General features: G+C 51.4%; 1 protein-coding gene, 1 long non-coding RNA gene and 1 pseudogene across 2 annotated transcripts in view; 1 reads left to right on the forward strand and 2 right to left on the reverse strand.

Annotated features, from left to right (window-relative positions):
- The window catches only part of LOC119249289 (uncharacterized), a 30,148-nt gene that overhangs the window by 3,933 nt on the left and 6,516 nt on the right, over positions 1 to 19,699 (forward strand). The window contains exon 2 of the long non-coding RNA XR_005126124.2: positions 1,259 to 1,337. This is a non-coding gene — a long non-coding RNA (uncharacterized LOC119249289). The remainder of the gene's footprint in view (positions 1 to 1,258; positions 1,338 to 19,699) is intronic.
- LOC119249287 (dr1-associated corepressor-like) lies at positions 7,329 to 7,988 on the reverse strand (annotated as a pseudogene).
- Positions 12,109 to 19,437, reverse strand: RINL (Ras and Rab interactor like). Its single transcript, XM_037516514.2, has 12 exons — positions 19,431 to 19,437; positions 17,414 to 17,502; positions 17,051 to 17,210; positions 15,004 to 15,106; positions 14,585 to 14,657; positions 14,436 to 14,500; positions 14,072 to 14,224; positions 13,585 to 13,986; positions 12,933 to 13,250; positions 12,583 to 12,714; positions 12,299 to 12,462; positions 12,109 to 12,217 (listed from the first exon to the last, which is right to left on the reverse strand). The coding sequence occupies exons 2-12, from the start codon at positions 17,461 to 17,463 to the stop codon at positions 12,161 to 12,163; spliced, it is 1,677 nt and encodes a 558-aa protein (XP_037372411.1). The 5' UTR covers positions 17,464 to 17,502; positions 19,431 to 19,437; the 3' UTR covers positions 12,109 to 12,160.

The raw sequence follows: 19,699 nt of genomic DNA on the forward strand, positions 1-19,699 counted from the left end.
AGCTGAGAGGTAGCATTTTTATTTTTTTATTTTTTTTTTTTTTTTTAAAATTTGATTTTTTTTTTTAAATTAGTAATTGTCATTTTCCAACTTTATTTATTTTTTTTTTTTTAAATGTATTTTTAAGCATTTATTTATTTATTTATTTATACAAGCACTGGGTAGAGTCAGAAGCACGGGAGGGTGAGAGAATTCACCAGAGCCAGAGCGGGGAGCAGAGCAGGCAGAAGGACCGAAGTACACTGCTGAGGGGAGCAGCGGGTGGCAGGAGAGGTCTGCGCGCCATGCGGGACCCTCCTCTGGTGGCCGGAGAGTAGCCAGGGATCGAACCGGTGCTGCAGAGGCTGCAGGCAGCTTCGCAACCCAGCGCTCAACCACTGCACCACCAGGGAGGCCCGAGGTAGCATTTTTAAAGGAGACTCCCTTGGACACATACCTGTTCTTAAAAGTTTTATTAGACCCCCAGGACTAGCTGTCTATGCCAGTGACCATTGGGGGCAATCTTAACTACTCTTAAACACCCCAGCAGCCTCCTCCACATGGACATGGGGGTTCTCCTGGTCAGTTCCTTTTCTGAAAACACTAAAATGTCTTTCTTTTTTTTTAAAAAGATTTATTTTCTTTATGCATACATGAACTGGGGTGTAGGCCAGAGGTGGGGGGTGGTGGTGAGAGGATTCACCAGAAACACAGTCGGGAGCAGAACAGGTGCTGAAATACACTGCTGAAGGGAGCAGTGGGTGAGACAGGAGAGGTCTGCTGCGCCATGTGGGTAGCTCCCTGGCTGGGGACCGAACTTGTGCTATAGTGGCTGGTTATAGCTTGATAACCCTGAGACTAAATCCCTGTGCCGCCAGAGAGGCCCTGAAATTTCTTTTAATTAAAAAAATTAGGCAACATGAAACATGGTGCAAACATGGAACATATAAAGGAATTTGCAGTGAACACTCCCTCTGTCCTCCTCCTCCTCATTTCCCTTCTAGAGGCAACCACGGCTACCGATTCCCTGAATGTCCTTCTGGAAACATCCTACATCCCTACCAGTAAATACTTACATACATTCATTTTTTCACATGTTATACAAATGTTTCTGCTCTTTGCTTATTTTGGAAGATCATTTTATATCTAGAACTGCCACTCTTTTCTGGTTTTGCTCTTAAAAGTTTTATTAGACAATGCATGTAAACTTGTTAACCATGATCGCCAATTCTGGTTAAGTTACAACTCTGTTGTACCCGTACTTTTTTTTTTTTTTTAGGGACTTCACTGCAGCCTGGAGGACCCAAATTCCAAGGGCACTTCCCCTGAATGCCTGAACATGGGCCCTGCTTATATAGGTAAAGGGGGCGGGACCAGACCCACTTTATGCAAATGAGGCATTCAGTCAATGCAGTTCTACGGTGGAAACTGTCAAGCATTGATTGATCACATTTCAGTGTTGGGCTTGCCTCTGGGCTTGCTTTCTCTCTTTTTCTGGGCTGTGACTCATCTGGACTGCCTCAATGTAGGGGTGGGTGGAGGGGTGTGCTTGGACATGCCTTGGATCCCACCCCCTACAATCTCCTGGTTCTAGTTGTTACCCAGATTCAGGATGACATCATGTTTGTTTTTCTTGTTTTATATATCAAACCAAAGCATTGCTTAAAAGTCGTGACAATATACCCTGATATTCACTCAGCTTAACCCTGCGTTAGCAACCCCGTTGGGCCTGCTCCTGGTCCCTCTTGGATTGCATCACCATCTCTGCACTGAGACATTAACACCATCCTGAACTTTGTGTTTATGATGTCCTTGCTTTTCTGTATGGTTTTCAAAACAATCTTTTATTTTCCCAGTCTGGGACACTTTTGCTAGTAAAAATAGAATTATATTGTTTGCATTATATTTTTGAGACTCATCTATGATGTTGAGAATACTCACTGCTGTATAGTGCTTCCAGTATTGCTCACTGCTGTATAGTATTTCACTGTAGGTGTAGAACACAGTTAATCTGTTCTATAGAGAGTGAGCATTTGGGTGGTTCCTAAATATTTGGTTATGTGTAACAAAAGCTTGGTGTCTTCTCCATACTCCAGGGTGAAGGCAGAGTAGGTTTTGGGACAGAAGTCAGCTCTGACAAGTGCCATTGTCATCAGTCATAGGGGTCCTTCCTCCAAAAGCGGCTTCACCCCCTAAGGATAGCATAGGGTACTGTGATGGCCCTGGAAAGGCTTCCTTTTGGCTTTGTAACAATTCACCCATTGCAGGCTTTTCCCACGTTGAAACCTTAATACAGCTGCTAGGAGGAAGCCTAGTAAGGGTATATCTTGTACTTTTGTCTGTTTCTCCTATGATAAAACTAATAGCAAAAGAATAGAAAATAGGTTATTGAATGAGACACATTGTTCTAGAAATCACCTCTCACTAGACATAGCCTGGAAGACCCAACTCTTTTTTAAAATTTTTATTTTTTTAAGGTTTATTTTATTTATTTATGCATACAAGAACTGGAGTACGGAGCAGCGGTGTGGGGGTGAGAGGGTTCCCCAGAGACAGAGTGGGGAGCAGAACAGGCAGATCGACTGAAATACACTGCTGAGGGGAGCAGCGGGCGAGACAAGAGAGGTCTGCTGCGCCATGTGGGTCACCTCCCTGGCTGGGGATCAAACTCGTGCTGTAGTGGCTGGCGATAGCTTGATAGCACTGTGTTTCACCCCTGCACCACTAGGGAGGCCCATCCTCGGACAATCCTGACCTCTAGGTTCCTAGATTTCCTCCCTCCCAGTGATTTTGTCCATCCTTCCAGCCCTTCCTTCCCGTCACACCTAGGCCTTGTCTCAATAACCAGTGTCTTCAGAACCTCACTTTCATGCATCTTTCCCTCCCCTGTCACCCACCTTTCTAGTTCTCTCCCTTTGGAAGTTTAGTTCCAACAATCCATGAGCCCTGCCACCTTTCCACTGCCACTCAGCCTCTCCTGTCTTCACACGCATTAAATTCCTTGACCAGCCCTCATAATCACACCCCTCTTGTGTGTATTCTCTGCCACCGCCCCCTCTCCTCCACACTCATCTGGCAAAACCACAATCCTTGTTAACTCTAAGACTCTGAAGGAACCTTAGAGTAGGAAAATGTAGGGTGGAAGGTCTCATAAGGACAACACCAGAGGTGGGGGTAGGGATGATGAATGAATCTTAGACTCAGACTTACGTGGCTATGGAAGTTTCCAGGAATCTGAGGAGGGTCAAAAAAGATTATCAGACAGAGGTGGGGGCAGAGAGGATTATTGATCTTCGAAGACCAACCAATCTGACCCCAAGGCGATAATTTCCACAATAATCCCACCCAAGTATCTTATAAAAGCACACGCCTTGTCCTGGCAAATGCAGTTCTTGTTCTTCAAGACTGCCACCAGTGTGTCTGCAGGTGTCTCTTTTTCCTCCACCCCCCACCCCGCCTTTTCCTCAATAACCTTGCTGTGTGCTGATGAATGGAAACTTCTACTAAATTCTTTCTCAGAACCTCACACACCAAACCCCACCATCTGAACCCCAACAGCTCCACCTATCGCTGCTTGCATCTGCAGCTGAATGTGGTTGGAGAAAAATAGGTGTCCGTGTTGACTCTTCTTGCCTTACATTCAACCAGGTACTCGGGGTGGCACCCACTGTGCCACCCAGAACGTTCCTGATGTCCGTGGTCCTTAACTCTCCCAGGTGACATAGCAGAGCTTCTCCTCAAGCCTCGTGTCTTTCCACTTCCCCACCTCCTTCGCCCCCAGCAGTGACCCTGACCTTCCAGCTTCCTGGGAACCACAGCCACCCTCCCCTGCAGCCACTCTCAGTATCTTTTTTCTTTTTTAAAGATTCATTCATTTATGCGTACAAGAACTGGGGTACAGGCCAGAAATGTGGGGGTGACAGGACTCACCAGAGACAGAGTGGGGAACAGAAGAGGCAGATTGAGTGAAATCCACTGCTGAGGGGAGCAGCAGGCGAGACACGAGAGGTCTGCTGCGTCATGTGGGTGTCTCCCTGGCTGGGGATCGAACTCGTGCTGCAGTGGCTGCAAATAGCTTCACAGGCTGCGTCTCAACCCCTGTGCCACCAGGGAGGCCCCCACCCTCAGCATCTTTACCTGCCGGCTCTGCCTCCCCACCTGTTACTGGGGAGCCAGCCTTGTTGCCACCTGCTGGGCGTCTTGTTTTCCTCCATGCAGACACATTTGTCTATTCCCCATTCAGGAAATTGGTCCCCTGTGGATTCAGTGTCCCGGGAGAGAAAGGTGCGGGCAGAAAGCAGAAGTAGGCCAGCTTTCTCTGTTTCTTTTAAGCCTCTTCACGGCTCCAAACGGAAATAGCTTTCTGGTCTATTGGGCCTCAGATTGAAAACTCAGATGTCCTGAGGGGCTGATGATAAAGCCAGCCCACTAGAGGGGAAATTCTCAGGTGCAGAACAGTCGTGAGACTTTTCCCTCCCTCGGCTTTATTGAGATGAAACCCACATGCAAGTCACCACACATATTTAAAAGGTATAATTTGATGAGGTTTGGCTTAAGTACAAACCTGTGAAACCACCTACACAATCAAGATAATGACCATAGATAATGGACATACCCATCCGCCCATTTCCTCCTGCCTCTTTGCAAACCTCTAGCCCTCCCCCTACCTCCACACCTCCCAGACAGACACTGGTCTGCTTCCTGTCACTATAGTTCCTCTGCATTTTCTAGAATGAGATTATTTAGTGTGTACTCTCCCGTCTGACTTTTTTCATTCAATATTGTAATTTTGAGATGCCTCCGTGTTGAAGGATGATTCATTCTTTTCATTTCGAAGTGCTTTTCTGTGGCATGAATGTCCGGGAATCTGGTTACAGAGTCACCTGTGGATGGACATCTGGGCCTTTCCATGTGGGGCAATTACAAATCAAGTGTTAGGAGTTTTGGTGTATAAGCCCTCGTGTGGGTGTACGTCTCTTTCCTCCAGGAATGGATTTATCTAGGAGTGGATTGCATGGGTCATACGGTGGTGGATATTTATTAACTTTTTAAAAAAGATTTATTATTTATTTATGCATGCAAGAACTGGGGTACAGGCCAGAGGTGTGGGGGGTGGGCAGCGAGAGGATTCACTAGAGACAGAGTGGGGAGCAGAACAGGCAGATTGACTGAAATACACTGCTGAGGGGAGTAGTGGGCGAGACAGGAGAGGTCTGCCGCGCCATGTGGGTTGCTCCCTGGCTGGCCGCGATCGAATTTGTGCTGCAGTGACTAGCAGTAGCTTGGTAGCCCTGTCTTTAAGCCCTGCGCCACCAGGAAGGCGCTCTACTTAACTTTTTAAGGAAGTGCCGAGCTATTTTCCAAAGTTGTTTGTGCCATGATGTCCCTTACTTAATACTAATTGATTGAAAGTTCAGTCTTTAGTTCATTCATTCCTTCATTGAACAAGTATTTATTGGGCACTGTTTCTGGGGAGGAAGCTGGTCTCCCTCTACCCCTCAAGATCCTTGTGGCTGGAACTAATTAAATTGACAGGAGAGCTTAGCAAAAGACAAACTTTTAAATATGTGAGCACAGAGGTCCATACATAGAATTGTAGAAGCTATGATCTGGGCATTCCAGTGAGAGTATATAGTTTTTAGAAAGGTGGTAATGAACTTGGGAGGGGGGAGGCAGGACAAAGAGCTTTGCAGCTTACAGGAGGGGGTTTTGTAGGACTCTACAGATGCCTTGAAAATAGACCTCGCAAGCCCAAGGGCATAACAGGGTCCCTCTTCTCCAGGGCCACCAGAGAGAAGTCTAATCTAATTTTAGGGAGAGAGATAATAAGGCAAAAAAAGGTCCTTCTTCGGTCTTTTTAAAATTTTATTTATTTATTTTTAAAGATTTATTTATGCATACAAGAATTGGGGTACAGGCCAGAGGAGTGGGGGTGGAGAGAATTTGCCAGAGGCAGAATGGGGAGCAGAGCAGGCAGACTGACTGAAATATACTGCTGAGGGGAACAGCAGGCGGGTCAGGAGAGGCCTTCCTGGCCAGGGATCAAACTCGTGCTGCAGTGGCTGCAGACAGCTTCATAGTGCTGCAACTTAACCTTGTGCCACCAGGGAGGCCCCTTGGATCTTCTGTCTCAATCTCTCTCCATTCAGAATGGTCAGCGTGCCTCTGTGGCACGTCCTGGGGCAGCTTGTGTTTGACCCACACACTGTTCTAGGCCAGGCTCTGTTCTAGGCATGGAGGAGTCAACAGTGAGCAAGAAAGACAAAATTCCTGCCCCTGGGGAGCTGATCTTTCACCCTAGCCTCTCAGCACAGGTGATGTGGTTAGGGAGTTCATACTCAGGAACCCGATGGCTGGGGTCTGAAGTCAGTTTCGGCCACTTCCTAGTTATGTGGCTTTGGGGCAGTCTCTTTATATCAGGAGTCTCAGTCTATAAAAAGGGGTGCTGGGCCTCCCCTGGTGGTGCAGCGGTTGAGCACTGGACTGCGAAGCTGCCCGCAGCCTCTGCAGCGCCAGTTCAATCCCTGGCCTCCGGCGAGGGTCCCATGTGGTGCGCAGACCTCTCCTGCCATGCCCGCTGCCCCCCTCAGCAGTGTATTTCGTCAGTCTGTCTGTTCTGTTCCCCGCTCTGGCTCTGGTGAATTCTCTCACCCTCCCGTGCTTCTGACTGTACCCAGTGCTTGTATGTATAAATAAATAAATAAATAAATAAATAAATAAATAAATAAATCTTTGGGGGGAAAAAAGGGGGTGCTGATGCAATCTTTACCTTCTAAGATTGTGGCAGGCAGGGTACTAAGCATTAGTTGTATGCTGGGGAGATCCAAAAATCAATAGGCAAAATTAACTGTGTTCCTTAATGGGCGTAGGGTGATATCTCATTGTGGTTTTGATTTGAATTTCCCTGATGATTAGTGGTGTTTACTGTCTTTTAATGTGCCAATAGCCATTTGTGTATCTTCTTGGAGAAATATCTATCTAAATCTTTTGGCAATTTTAAAAATATTTTTTGCATAGAAGAACTGGGGTGTAGGCCAGAGGTGCGGGGGTGAGAAGATTCACCAGACAAGAGGGGAGCAGAACAGGATCTACTGAAATACACTGCTGAGGGGAGCCGAGCGAGACAGGAGTGGTCTGCTGCGCCATGTGGGTCAGCTCCCTGGCCGGGGATCGAACACTGGGTGACAGCATTGAGACTTAACCCCGAGGCCACCAGGGAGGCCATGTGGGTCACCTCTCTGGCTGGCTGGGGAATCGAACTTGTGCTGTAGTGGCTGATTGTTTTTTTTCCCCTTTATGAATTTTTTAAATAAATTTAAGAACAACTCTACCTTCTCTCCTTTCCCAGAGCAACTAAAACCAACTAAAAGGGGGTGTGGCCTGGGGGGCAGAGGGCGCTAGGAGTCACAGTCCTCGTCATCCTGTGCATCTGGGGCTGAGGGACCCGGGGGTGGTGGGGGCAGAGGCAGAGTCGAGGTGAAAGGCATGAAGGGTGTCAGGGGGCTCAGCAAGGGGGCAGAGGGGTGGCTGGCCTGGTGTGGGGCGTGTGGTGGCTCCTCTTCTCCATTGGTGTCCGTGTCCTCAGACTCATCCTCCCTCTCTGAGTCCATCCCAGACAGCTTCTTGTCCTTGCCTGTGCTTCCCATGCTGCCATCCTTGCGGGCGCTGCCGCCTGGCTTCCCGCCCCTGCGGTTCCCCTTGTCCCTGTCTATGTGGTTGTCTTCCCCGCCCCCCTGCATGCCAGGCACTGAGGCTACCAGATCCTTCAAGAAGTCAAATTGTTGTTCCAACTCAATGCCCTGCTTCAGGGGGGATGTGGTTGTGGTCTTGGCGTGTCAGGACTGCGTCACCCGGCAAGCCTTCAAAAGTGACTCCAGAAAGAGCTCCAGCCCCCGGGAGATGATGACAGGCACGGCTGCTGCCACCTTCCCAATCTCTTCGTCCGTCAGCATGATCTTCTTGGTTTGCACCAGCAGGAACTGCACGATGTACTTCTTCTTGCTCGGCATCTCGGGGCACCTCGGGCCCAGCGCACTGCCTGCAGCCACCCAGTCTGGGGCCTGCATGCTGCCCACCTGCTGATTGCTTCTTTAAGGCACAGAGATTTTAATTTTTTTTAAGATTTATTTATTTATTTATACAAGCACTGGGTACAGTCAGAAGCGCAGGAGGGTGAGAGAATTCACCAGAGCCAGAGCGGGGAACAGAACAGTCAGACTGACAAAATACACTGCTGAGGGGAGCAGCGGGCATGGCAGGAGAGGTCTGCGCACCATGTGGGACCCTCACCTGTGGCCGGGGATCGAACTGGCGCTGCAGAGGCTGCAGGCAGCTTCGCAGCCCAGCGCTCAAAAGCTACGCCACCAGGGAAGACCCGATTTTTAATTTTTTATAATGCCCCAGTGAGAGAACTGCTGCCCTGGACTCAGCAGCCTCCCTATGGAGCCCCCTCACTTCCTGATGCCCTGCTCCTGCCCCCTTCCCACCCAGGAGATCCTGTCCTGTGTCCACTGGGACCATCTCCATTCTTTGCTCCCCTTTGCTGACGCAAGGAAGGGTGATGAGCTACTTTCTCCTAGCGCTGGGCATGATGTCCACATCAGAATTCAACCGAGAAAAGGCAGGAAAACCCTTATTATTAACCAAGTGGCTGCTGCTGATCTCGGTAAAAAGAAACTAGGTGTTGGGCCTCCCCGGTGGCGCAGCGGTTGAGCACTGGGTTGCAAAGCTGCCCGCGGCCTCTGCGGAGCCGGTTCGATCCCCGGCTTCTCCCCGGCCACCGGAGGAGGGTCCCCCATGGCGCGCAGACCTCTCCTGCTGCCCGCTGCTCCCCTCAGCAGTGTACTTCGGTCCTTCTGCCTGCTCTGCTCCCTGCTCTGGCTCTGGTGAATTCTCTCACCCTCCCGCGCTTCTGACTGTACCCAGTGCATGTATAAAAAACAAAAACAAAAACAAACAAACAAACAAACAAACAAATAAATAAATAAAAACATGCCTTTAAAAAAAAAAAAAAAAGAAACTAGGTGTTTAATTAGAAATTTGCCTGCAGAGCCTCCCTGGTGGCGCAAGGCATTAAGCACAGCACTGTCAAGCTATCCGCAGCCTCTGCAGCATGAGTATGATCCCCGGCCAGGGAGCTACCCACATGGCACAGCAAACCTCTCCTGTCTCGCCCGCTGCTCCCCTCAGCAGTGGATTGCAGTTAGTCGGTCTGTTCTGTTCCCCACTCTGTCTCTGGTGAATCCTCTCACCCTCGCACCTCTGGCCTGTACCCCAGCACTTGTATGCATAAATGAATAAATCTTAAAAAAAAAAAAAGAAATTTGCTGGCAATGGTGCTGTTATTGAGCACCCAGAACATGGAGCAGTAATTCAGCTACGGGGGGACCAGGGTGAGATCATAGGCCAGTTTCTTATAAAGACCAGACCAAGGACTTCCAGGTTCATGGTCATAAGTGCGTTGGCTCATTGATGCTTAAGTGAGAATTTCCTTGCAATGAGTAGAATTTCCTGTTTGTCCCTTGTCACAAATTTAACCACCTCACACCTTGTCTAAAGTCACAATTTGGGGTCTGGGGCTACTGTAACTCCTTCAGGTCATCAAGTGGAAAGAGTCAAAAGAAAAATAAAACACTCTTGTACTTCAAAGGTCACAATCAATAGAGGGAAGGGCAACCCACAGAAGAAAGATCAGCCGTGTGTCACTTCACAATGGGCAGTTCTGAGAAATGCATTGTTAGGTGATTTCCTTTTGGTGAACGTCTTAGAGTGTATGTTTTTCTCTAAATAGTACTTCTCCATTTCACTGGTGGAGCAATCCAAGAGGGCATCTTGGAAGAGGCGCTGGGTCACGCATGACTTTGTGTCCTGTACACTGGCAGTGTGTCCTACAATGTCCCTTGGCAATAGGAATTTGGAGACCACCTTAATACGTGGTTCTTTGTTACCTGATTATTATTATGCAAACTATATATCTGATAAGGAGTTATAATCTGGAATATAAAGAACTACAGCTCAAGAATATCAACTAAATAACCCAATTTTGAAATGGGCAAAGGGCTTCACTAGACATTTCTCCAAAGAAGGCATACAGATGACCAACAGGCACATAGAAAGGCGCCCCAATCACTGATCATCAGGAAATGCAAACCCTAACCCTGTGCGTTGCTGGTGAGAGTATAACATGGTGCAGCTGCTACAGAAAACAATTTAGAGATTCCCCCCAAAATTAAACAGAATGAACATATGGCCCAGCAATCCCACTTCTCTAGTTCCAGAAGTAATGAAACCATGATCTCAAAAAGATATTCACACACCCGTGTTCATGGCAACATTATTCACAGCAGCCGAAATGTGGAAGCCACCCAAATACGTATAGGTGAATGACAGGACAGACACAGCGTGGTCAGTGTACACAATGGAAAGCTGGTCTGTCAGGAGAAAGGAGGAAATTCTATCACCTCCTACAACATGGATGGACCCCGAGAACATTAGCCTGAGTAGAAGAAGTCAGTTTGCGGGCCTCCCTGGTGGCGCAAGGGGTTAAGCACCTCACTGTGAAGCTATCCTCAGCTTCTGCAGCGCAAGTTCAATCCCCAACCCGCCAGGGAGCTACCCACATGGTGCAGCAGACCTCTCCTATCTCACCCGCTGCTCCCCTCAGCAGTGTATTTCAGTCTGCCTGCCTGTTCTGTTCCCCACTCTCTGGTGAATCCTCTCACACACATCCCCCTACCTCTGGCCTGCACCCTAGTTCTTGTATGCATGAATAAATAAATCTTTAAAAAAAAAGTCACTTTGCAAAGAGACAAATACTGTTTGGTTCCACGCATGAGATACCTGGAGTAGTCAGAATCATGGAAACAGGTTGCTAGGGCCTGTTGGAGAAGGGGATATGGGAGTCGTGTTCATTGAGCGTAGAGTTTCAGTTTTACAAGATGAGACATTAACACCATAAATAAGTGCAATCATGAGTCACTTCTCTAAAGGAATGTTCTGAGAAGTGCGTGATCAGGCACTGTTGTCGCTGTGCAAAGTCATATAGCATGTGATTATGCAATCCTAGCTGGTGCAGCCTATGAGGACAGCTGTCATATACGGGATCCATTGCTGGCTGAGACATAACTACGTTTTGGTCATTGTATAATATGTTAGGAAGTGATAACGTCTATGGGAAAATACCAAGATCACGGGAGTGTGTTAGCTTCCTGTTGCTAATGTAACAAATCACAACATGCATGTTTTTAAATAGCCCGCAAATTTATTATCTCGCAGTTTTGAGTGTCAGAAGTCCAAAATAGGTTTCAGGGGCCTAAAATCAAAGACTGAGTTCCTTCTGGAGCTCCCAGGGGAAAAGTACATTCCTATGTACTTCAGCTTCTAGAAAGTGCCTGAATTCTTTGGCTCCCGGCCATGTCACTCCTCTGCCTCTGCTGACGTCACCTTGCTACATCTCCTTCTGATTCTGCCCTCCTGCCCTCTTATGAGGGCGATGTGTTTTATGTTCAGCCCATCGGTATCCAGGAAAATCTGAGCTCTAAAGTCCCCTTTACCGTGTAAGGTAACACATCGACAGATTCTGGGGAGTAGGAGGTAGATATCTTTCAAGAGACATTATTCTACCTTCAACAGAGAAGGAGAAGGGAGAGGAGTTGCAGTTTTAGGAGACTCTGGGAGAGAGGCTCACTGAGATGGTCTGCTGAAGGGAAGGAAGGGGCAGCGTGGATATTAGGGAAGGGCATTTTAGGAAGCTGGAACAGCCTTTGCAAAGGCCCAGATGTGGGTGCACTTCCTTTTTCCCCAGCGCCCTCTTTCCTTGCTGTCTCTAAACCACAGGGCTTAGAAGTTGGTGCTCGTGGGCCTCCCTGGTGGCACAGGTGGTTGAGCGCAGCGCTGTGAAGCTGTCCGTAGCCTCTGTAGTGCCAGTTCGATCCCTGCCGGCCTTGGAGCAACCCACATGGCGCGCAGACCTCTCCTGTTGCGCCTGCTGCTCCCCTCAGCAGTGTATTTCGTCAGTCTGCCTGTTCTGTTCCCTGCTCTGTCTCTGGCGAATCCTCTCACCCTCCCGCGCATCTGGCCTGTACCCTGACTCTTGTATAAATAAAAAATAAATCTTTAAAAAAAAATAGTTGGTGCTCAAGGATCTTGCTTGAGGATCAGAGGGTCTGAGACCCCTGAATCTTCATTGGTCTCTGGGCACAGTCTCTACTACCCATGGTTCCTCAAAGGGCAGGTCATCCTATGGGAGAGGCGGAAGCCCAGGTCAGAGAGGCAACAGGTCCAGCCCTCCCCTCCACCTGCCCTTGGGCTGGGTGGTCACCTTGGCTTCTGCGTGGCCCTGTCCGTGCAGCGTGCGCCTGCGGTGCCACTGGCGCAGAGAGGCACGGGCTTCATTGCTGAGCCCCTGAGGCGCGCGGTCTGTGTCCTCCTGGTAGTGGGCAATATGGTGCAGCGCCCCAAACCACGTGGTCAGGTAGTATCCAGCTAGGGGCAGGTAGAGGGTGGTCAGCCTAGCTCTACGTTGTCTTGGTGAGGTGGTTTGGGGAGCGGGTCACACTTGGGCGCTCCCTATTGGTTCCAGGCATTCTGGGGATCTGGGCTCACCCTCTCCCATGAGCTCCTCAGGGTCCAACAGTTCCATGAGAAACTCCACGTCCAGCTGAGTCTCCCCAATATCCGGACTCCAGATCAGTTCCTCAGTCAGTGCCGGCAAGAAGGCATCGGCCCCCAGGGGCTCTGGGGGAGCCCAAGTACAGACTCTGAGGTGGAGGGGGTCGTGCAGATACCTTCCATCCGACCCCCACTAGTTGGTTACGAAAACTCCTCTTACCAGATCCCCAGGCCCGCGTGGAGGCCTCCCTTTACCGCATGCTACCGTGTCCCCTCGTGTGCACGGTCGCCCAACTCCGGCTACCTTCAGGGCACTCCACATCCGGTAGATGCAGGCCCCTTACCTTGGTGGTCGCCGGGAGCCAGGCCCTCGTAGATGTCTCTGCACACAGCCAGCAGTAGCGCCACCTTGCGGCGTGGGGCGCAGGCAGCGTGGAGTTGCTCCAGGCGCGCGTGGATGCGGTTCCGCAGGGTGGAGGCGGGGCCCTGCCCTTCAGGCCCCGCCCCCTGAGCACCAGGAGGCCCCGCCCCCGCCCTCAGAGCTATTTGTCGCCTGCGCAGTCGTCGCAGCTCCGGGGCGCGGAATGTGCGGAGTCGCATCCACAGGACAGGCTTTAGAGGTGCCAACACCGCCCGGCACAGGGCCGCCTCCACCGCGGGGCCTGCGGGGGTGAGGTGGGTGAGGGAAGGGCGGCAGGTGGGCCCAGGTGGACCCACGCCCGCCCAGGGCCTTGACAGGTGTGGACATGAGTGCGGCAGGTGTGGACATGCGTGCGCATGCGTGGTGGGGAAGGGGTGCTGTCTGTGGCAAGTGTGAGACGGAGCAGTGGCGAACAGAGTAGTGACTGTATGGAGGGTCTGGAGTCGAGAAGGAAACAGGAGAGGTGGAGAGAAAGAAGCCAGAGGCGGACATAGAGGTAGGGCCAAGAGAAGGCCAGTAGGAATCCCTGGGGGTCCTGGGAGTGACCCTAAATTCCCTCCCAGTCCTCTCATTACCAAAATCCTCATCCTTTTGGGGCACGCCAATCCCCCTGCTCTCGAAGACAGCCCTGGCATCTGGGTCCTTTTCTAAGTGGTCCTGGAGGTCAGTAAGGAGGTGGCGCATATCCTGAAGCAGCTCTGTGGCTGGGTCCCCGGGCCTGTGCGGGCCAGCCTCCGAGGTCAGGCGTGCCCGAAAGCCCCGGAACTGCCTGGCCACGTAGCTGCTCCGTGCCCTGACCAGGGCCCGCACGTGGCGGGTGAGCACGTCCTCGGAGCCTTTCTCTTCATCCTTATAGATGTCAAGCTCCTTCTCCTCCTGCTCTGCCAGGCTGGCCAGAGCTGGCCCAGGAGGGTGTTCTTCCGGGCTGAGAGGGCCTTCCACCCAGGACACCCGGTGAGGGGTGGGGTTCCTGGGGGCTGAATGTGAGGACAGGATGAGGTTCCCCTGATCGGCAGCAGCAGCTCCCTCATCCCTGGGAGCCCAGATGCCTGCCCAGCTGACCTGGACTGGGTTTCTTGGTGGTCTCTGGAGAGGGGGCCTCTGCGGGTATCTGCTGCATTTCCCACTGTCCATGGGTATCCAGGTAGAGCTTGTTCACCATGGACAGCACCCTTCCTGAGCTGCTGGGTCGGTCGCCGTCAGTCTGCAGAGAGTCTGGGGGCCGGTAGAAATGAAATGTCCCTGATTTCCGAGGGGCCGGCCCTGGTTCCTTCAGGGTACCTGGAACCCTCATGACCATGCACTAGCAGAGGAGCTGTGGTTTGGCCCACAGCCCCCATGCTCCCTCAAGCCTAGTAGTCCCGGCCTCCAGATGCCATCCAGGCTGGATTTTGGCTTCTCTCTTCCTGAGAGAAGCAAGCCTCACCTGTGGTTTGGTCTCCAGGCCCTAGACTGGAAGGGGGTAGGAGCAGCGTTCTAGGCAAAATATCCCTGAGGAAAGATAAGGAGTAGTTGAAATGTTGGTGGGTCTTAGGCAGGTTTCCCCTCTTAACCCTTTTGATGTGTGAAAGGTACCTGCTGGCTGATAGGAAGGCCAGGAGATGGGGCAGGTCTGGCATGCAGAGGTTGGAGGATTCCAGAGTCACACCTGGAAAGGGATCAAGAAGGGACAAGGAAGATTTGAGGGGTGGCAACCTCCCCTTCCCTGGGGTTCTCCCAGCTCTCTTTATCTGAGGGTGTTGCACCCTTCGATAGACTTGGGCATAACACCTGATTGATGTTTGAAAATACCACTAGGCTGCTGTGGCAGAATGGATTTCAGGAAAGAGAGGGTGGGAATAGAGACTAGCGAGGTCTGGCCAAGAGATGATGATGTCATAGACGAGGCTGCTGGAGGTGGAGAGGACTGGGGAGATTTGGGAGCTGTTTTAGAAGGTGACCTCTCTTGGTGGTGAATGTACTGCGGACTGGAAACTCAGGAATAGACTCCTCACCTCCGGGAAGCTTCTGGATCTGGTAGGTGTTGATTTTCCTTGGTGAATATCCTGTTTTCAATACCAGAACTTGGTTGGGGTTGTGTCCTATGACCAGGAAACTCTGGGGGTAGAGAGGGGGATTGGAGACAAAGGTCAGCTTGAAGAGGATGTGTGGACCTCTCTGTGACTCTGAATTGCCTAACATCCATGTCCCTAATGTTTGGTTCCACACCCCAGATTTCCTCTTTTTTTTTTATACTTTATGCCTTCTTTTTTTTTTTTAAGATTTATTTATTTATACAAGCGCTGGGGTACAGGCCAGTGGCGTGGGAGGGTGAGAGAATTCACCAGAGACAGAGCAGAGAGCAGAAAAGGCAGTAGGACCTGATGAGGGGAGCAGCGGGCAAGACAGGAGAGATCTGCTGCGCCATGTGGGTATCTCCCTGGCCGGCCAGGTGTCGAACCCACGCTGCAGAGGCTGCGGACAGCTTCACAGAGCTGCACTCAACCTGCTGCACCACCGGGGAGGCCCACCTTTTTTTTTTTTTTTTTTTAAAGATTTATTTATTCATGCATACAAGAACCAGGGTACAGGCCAGAAATGCTGGGGGTGAGAGGATGCACCAGAGACAGAGTGGGGAACAGAATTGGCAGACTGACTGAAATACACTGCTGAGGGGACCAGCGGGTGAGACAGGAGAGGTCTGCTGCGCCATGTGGGTATCTCGCTGATTGTCCAGGATGGAACTCATGCTGCAGAGGCTGCCGACAGCTTCACAGCGCTGCGCTCAACTGCCTGCGCCACCAGGGGAGACCCCCAAATTTCCTTTTGAGAAACCCACTCCCTATTTCCAGTCCCTGCCAATGGGACTACCACCTGTAAGCCCCAGCCAGGGGTGGGTGCAAGACCCAGCCTAGCCAATGGGATGACAATACTCCCTGACCACTGTGATTGGCTGAGAGATGGGCATGCAGACCAAGCTCAGCCAATGAAAATCTTCCATAAGATTTTCGCTGGAGCTCTTTGGAAAGAGGTCTCTTTTTACAACAGGGTTGCTAACCTGGTAAACGTGGTGCTGCAGGACAGCCATCTCTGCCATCACACGGAGAAATCCCCCCGCCCCGCCAGGAGGCAGCTGTTACCGTATCCAAATCTAGCCTTTATTTCTTTTTTTTTTTTTTAAAGATTTATTTATTTATTTATACTAGCACTGGGTACAGTCAGAAGTACGGGAGGGTGAGAGGATTCACCAGAGCCAGAGCGGGGAGCAGAGCAGGCAGAAGGACCGAAGTACACTGCTGAGGGGAGCAGCGGGCGGCAGGAGAGGTCTGCGCGCCATGTGGGACCCTCCTCCGGTGGCCGGGGATTGAACCGGCGCTGCAGAGGCTGCGGGCAGCTTCGCAACCCAGCGCTCAACCGCTGCGCCACAGGGGAGGCCCTAGCTTTTATTTCTTTCAGACCCCAGCCGGACAGTGGGTACTGCTTGACACAGGGATGAGTTCTTGCCTGTGGCTGTATAGCTCCCAGGTGAGCTTTAAAAAAATATTGCTACCCCATCTTATATTTTGAATCAAATGTGAAGGCTTTTGCTTTTCCTGGTGAAAGAAACAGATGTAGCTGGTGCTGCCTTTCTTCTTCTTCCTCCCCTCTGTGCTGGCTCAGGGGCAGCCAGGAGCACGGCGAGGCAAGCCTCGGTGCATTGCACTTGCTGAACCACAGCCGCAGCCTTTCTGGCTGTGAGAGTGACCGCGCCTGTGTGCCTGAGTGGCTGTAGAACAGGAGCATGTTCCTTGCAGCCCCAAGCATTCAGAAGCCCCCCACGAGAAGTGTGGGGACCGAAAGCCAAGAAATGAATGAAGAGGAATGTCTCAGTGGCCTGATGCTCAGGAACTAACATTCCTGAAACTGCTTTTTCTTTGGGGGATTCAGTCCCTGGAATTAATAAGCAGCCTTTTGGCTTGGGCTGCCTTGGGTCGCATTCGTCACTAGCAGCCAGCAGGGTCTTGACCCATCCATGGTGTCATGGGGGGGAGTCAGAGAGGGTCCCGCACTGTGAGTACTTACCCCCGGGGGCCACAGCTCCAGAACGGCTTCTGCATTCGAGGCATCAAACTCAGGGATCTGCCACACCCCTTGTGTCCTCTGCAGGCGAAGGACTGGCTCTGGGGTCCCCAGGATCCCTAAGGTGGTCTCGGCTGCTCCATTCATCTGTGATGGGACAAGCCTGGGCCGTGCAGAGGCCGGGAGACGAGGGGTCAGAGCTGGGCAGTTGGGCACTGAGGTGGGGTCAAAGATGTAGGAAGGAACAGTCCAGGGGCAAAGGGTCAGAGATGGGGTTCTGAGTCCGGTTAGGGGTGGGCATTGATGGAAAGAGTTTCTCGATCCCGGGGCAAGAGATGAGAATGACCCAGACCCAGCGGCCCTCACCTTTCCCCGTTGCTGGGACCTGCAGAAACCTTGTCATCTGGCTTGGCCATGCTCAGGATGTGGGAGGCCAGTGAGTCATGGTCTGAACACTGGTGGGGAGGAAGATAAGGTGCAAGGCTGTTCCAACGCAGGGGTAATATCAAAAATATTTACAACCCTGAGCCTCCCTGGTGGTGCAAGGGGTTAAGTCTCAGTACTATGCAGCTATCAGCAGCCACTGTGGCCTGAGTTCCATCCCTGGCCGGGGAGCTGACCCACATGGCGCAGCAGACCTCTCCTGTCTCGCCTGCTGCTCCCCTCAGCAGTGTGTTTCAGTAGATCTGCCTGTTCTGCTCCCCACTCTGTCTCTGGTGAATCCTCTCACCCATTTCCCCCCCCCCACCTCTGGCCCAGCTGTTGTATGCATAAACAAATAGATCTTTTTTTTTTAAAGATTTATTTATTTATACAAGCCTGGGGTACAGGCCAGAGGTGCGGGAGGGTGAGTGAATTCACCAGAGACAGAGTGGGGAGCAGAACAGGCAGAAGGACCGAAATACACAGCTGAGGGGAGCAGCAGACGAGACAGGAGAGGTCTGCCTTACCATGTGGGGATCTCGCTGGCCGGCCGGGAATTGAACCCATGCTGCAGAGGCTGCAGACAGCTTCACATCGCTGGGCTCAACCCACTGCGCCACTGGAGAGGTCCAAATAAATAAATCTTAAACAAATACATTTACAACCCTATGGCAAAGCATCTGACAAATCAAAATGGACCCAAGCCTCTTTGTGGGACCAACTGTAAATTCTTTACTCGCTGGATGGTGGGAAGCTCTGGGGACCCCAGAAGGGAGACTGGTGTGTCTTGGGGTGGGGGGAGATGGAAAGGATTCAAAATGACAGCTACTTAGCAAGTGGGAGAGAAATAGCATTTCTGATTTTAACAACTGGTGCCATTGTGCCAACGTGGACCAGCTGAGTAACAGCCCAAAGCCAAACCCAGTGCCAGGAATGGTGCTCGGCCATTCAGCATAGGCACTTGAACTTGACAGATGCTTTTTCTTCCTTTCCCAGACTATGAAGTTACTCTCAAATATTTCCCCCCAATATTTTCTTTTTTTTTAAATGTTTATTTATGCATATAAGAACTGGGGTGCAGGCCAGAGATGTGGGGAGGGGGCAGTGAGAGGACTCACCAGAGACAGAGCAGGGACCAGAACAGCCGAATCTACTGAAATACACTGCTGAGGGGAGCAGCAGGCGAGACAGGAGAGGTCTGCTGTGCCGTGTGGGTAGCTCCCTGGCTGTGGATAGCTTCATAGTGCTGTGTCTTAACCCCTTGTGCCACCAGGGAGGTCCCCCCACCAATATTTTCTAATGAAACTTTTCTGGCATTCAGAAAACTGAAAAAAGTTTCCAGGCCACATCCATGTGATCCCCCCACCCACCTGCCACCGCCCAGCTTCTGCCATTGACATCTCACACCCTTTACTTCCTCACGCATCTGTCCCTTTGTCCATATCTCCATGCTTTGGACCCCAACTGTTGGGGCGAGTCCCACAGGGGTTATCATTGAAGGTGGCTTCTCTGATTATTTGTACTGGCCTCAGGAGTAGGCAGCCTGGGTCTGGGGAGGGTCCATGCACACACGTACCCAACAAATATTTATCAAGAGCAGGCCTAGAAGTCAGTGCCAGTGGCCTGGGGGAAGGGTGACAGGCCAGGCCAGACCCCTGCCTCAGAGCAGGACCTAGGGTGGGCACAGGACAACAAGCACAGGTAATAAACAGCTAAATAAAACAGTCAGCCTGCTGCCCAAAGTCAGGGGTTTTAGGAAGGGAGGGGTGGGGGCCGGAGAGCAGGTGCCCTGCGCAGGGGTGAGGCATGGAGGGAGGAGGCAGGTGCTTGCCTGGGTCCCTGGGAGGGGAGAAGGGAAGAGGTGCAGGGTAGGGGGAGAGGCGACAGCTGCTGGGGACCCAAGGGAGGCAGCGGGGAGAGGAGTAAAGATGCCAGCTGTTGGGTCCCTGGGGGCCCCTACCTGTTCCGAGGGGAGGCCCGGAGTATCAGGAAGTGAAAGTGTACCTCGTCGCAGTGAGAGAGGAAGCTGTGTTGGCAGGGGGAAGAGGCGGGGCTGGGGTATCTACCTTCCTCTCGTTTTCCGGGGGCTTAGGGCTTAGGTGACTGGGCTTTCGAGGAAGGGACCCTGGCAGACTGGGGCTGCAGAGTTAAGAGTCCTGAGGCTCCCCAGCCCCAGGGGTCCCCTCCCAGAACCCATCATTCTGCCTCTCACAAGCCTGCAAAGGTTCT

Source organism: Talpa occidentalis, unplaced genomic scaffold (assembly GCF_014898055.3).
Source record: "Talpa occidentalis isolate TD23 unplaced genomic scaffold, MPIMG_talOcc4v2.1 talOcc4.17, whole genome shotgun sequence".
NCBI classification, from domain to species: Eukaryota; Metazoa; Chordata; class Mammalia; order Eulipotyphla; family Talpidae; genus Talpa; species Talpa occidentalis.

Coding starts and splice junctions, on each gene's coding strand:
- RINL (XM_037516514.2), bottom strand. CDS start 17,463: ATGGCCAAGCCAGATGACAAGGTTTCTGCAGGTCCCAGCAACGGGGAA. Junction 13,987..14,071: donor CACCAAGAAACCCAGTCCAG/GTCAGCTGGGCA, acceptor CCTCACATTCAG/CCCCCAGGAACCCCACCCCT. Junction 13,251..13,584: donor CCAAAAGGATGAGGATTTTG/GTAATGAGAGGA, acceptor TCACCCCCGCAG/GCCCCGCGGTGGAGGCGGCC.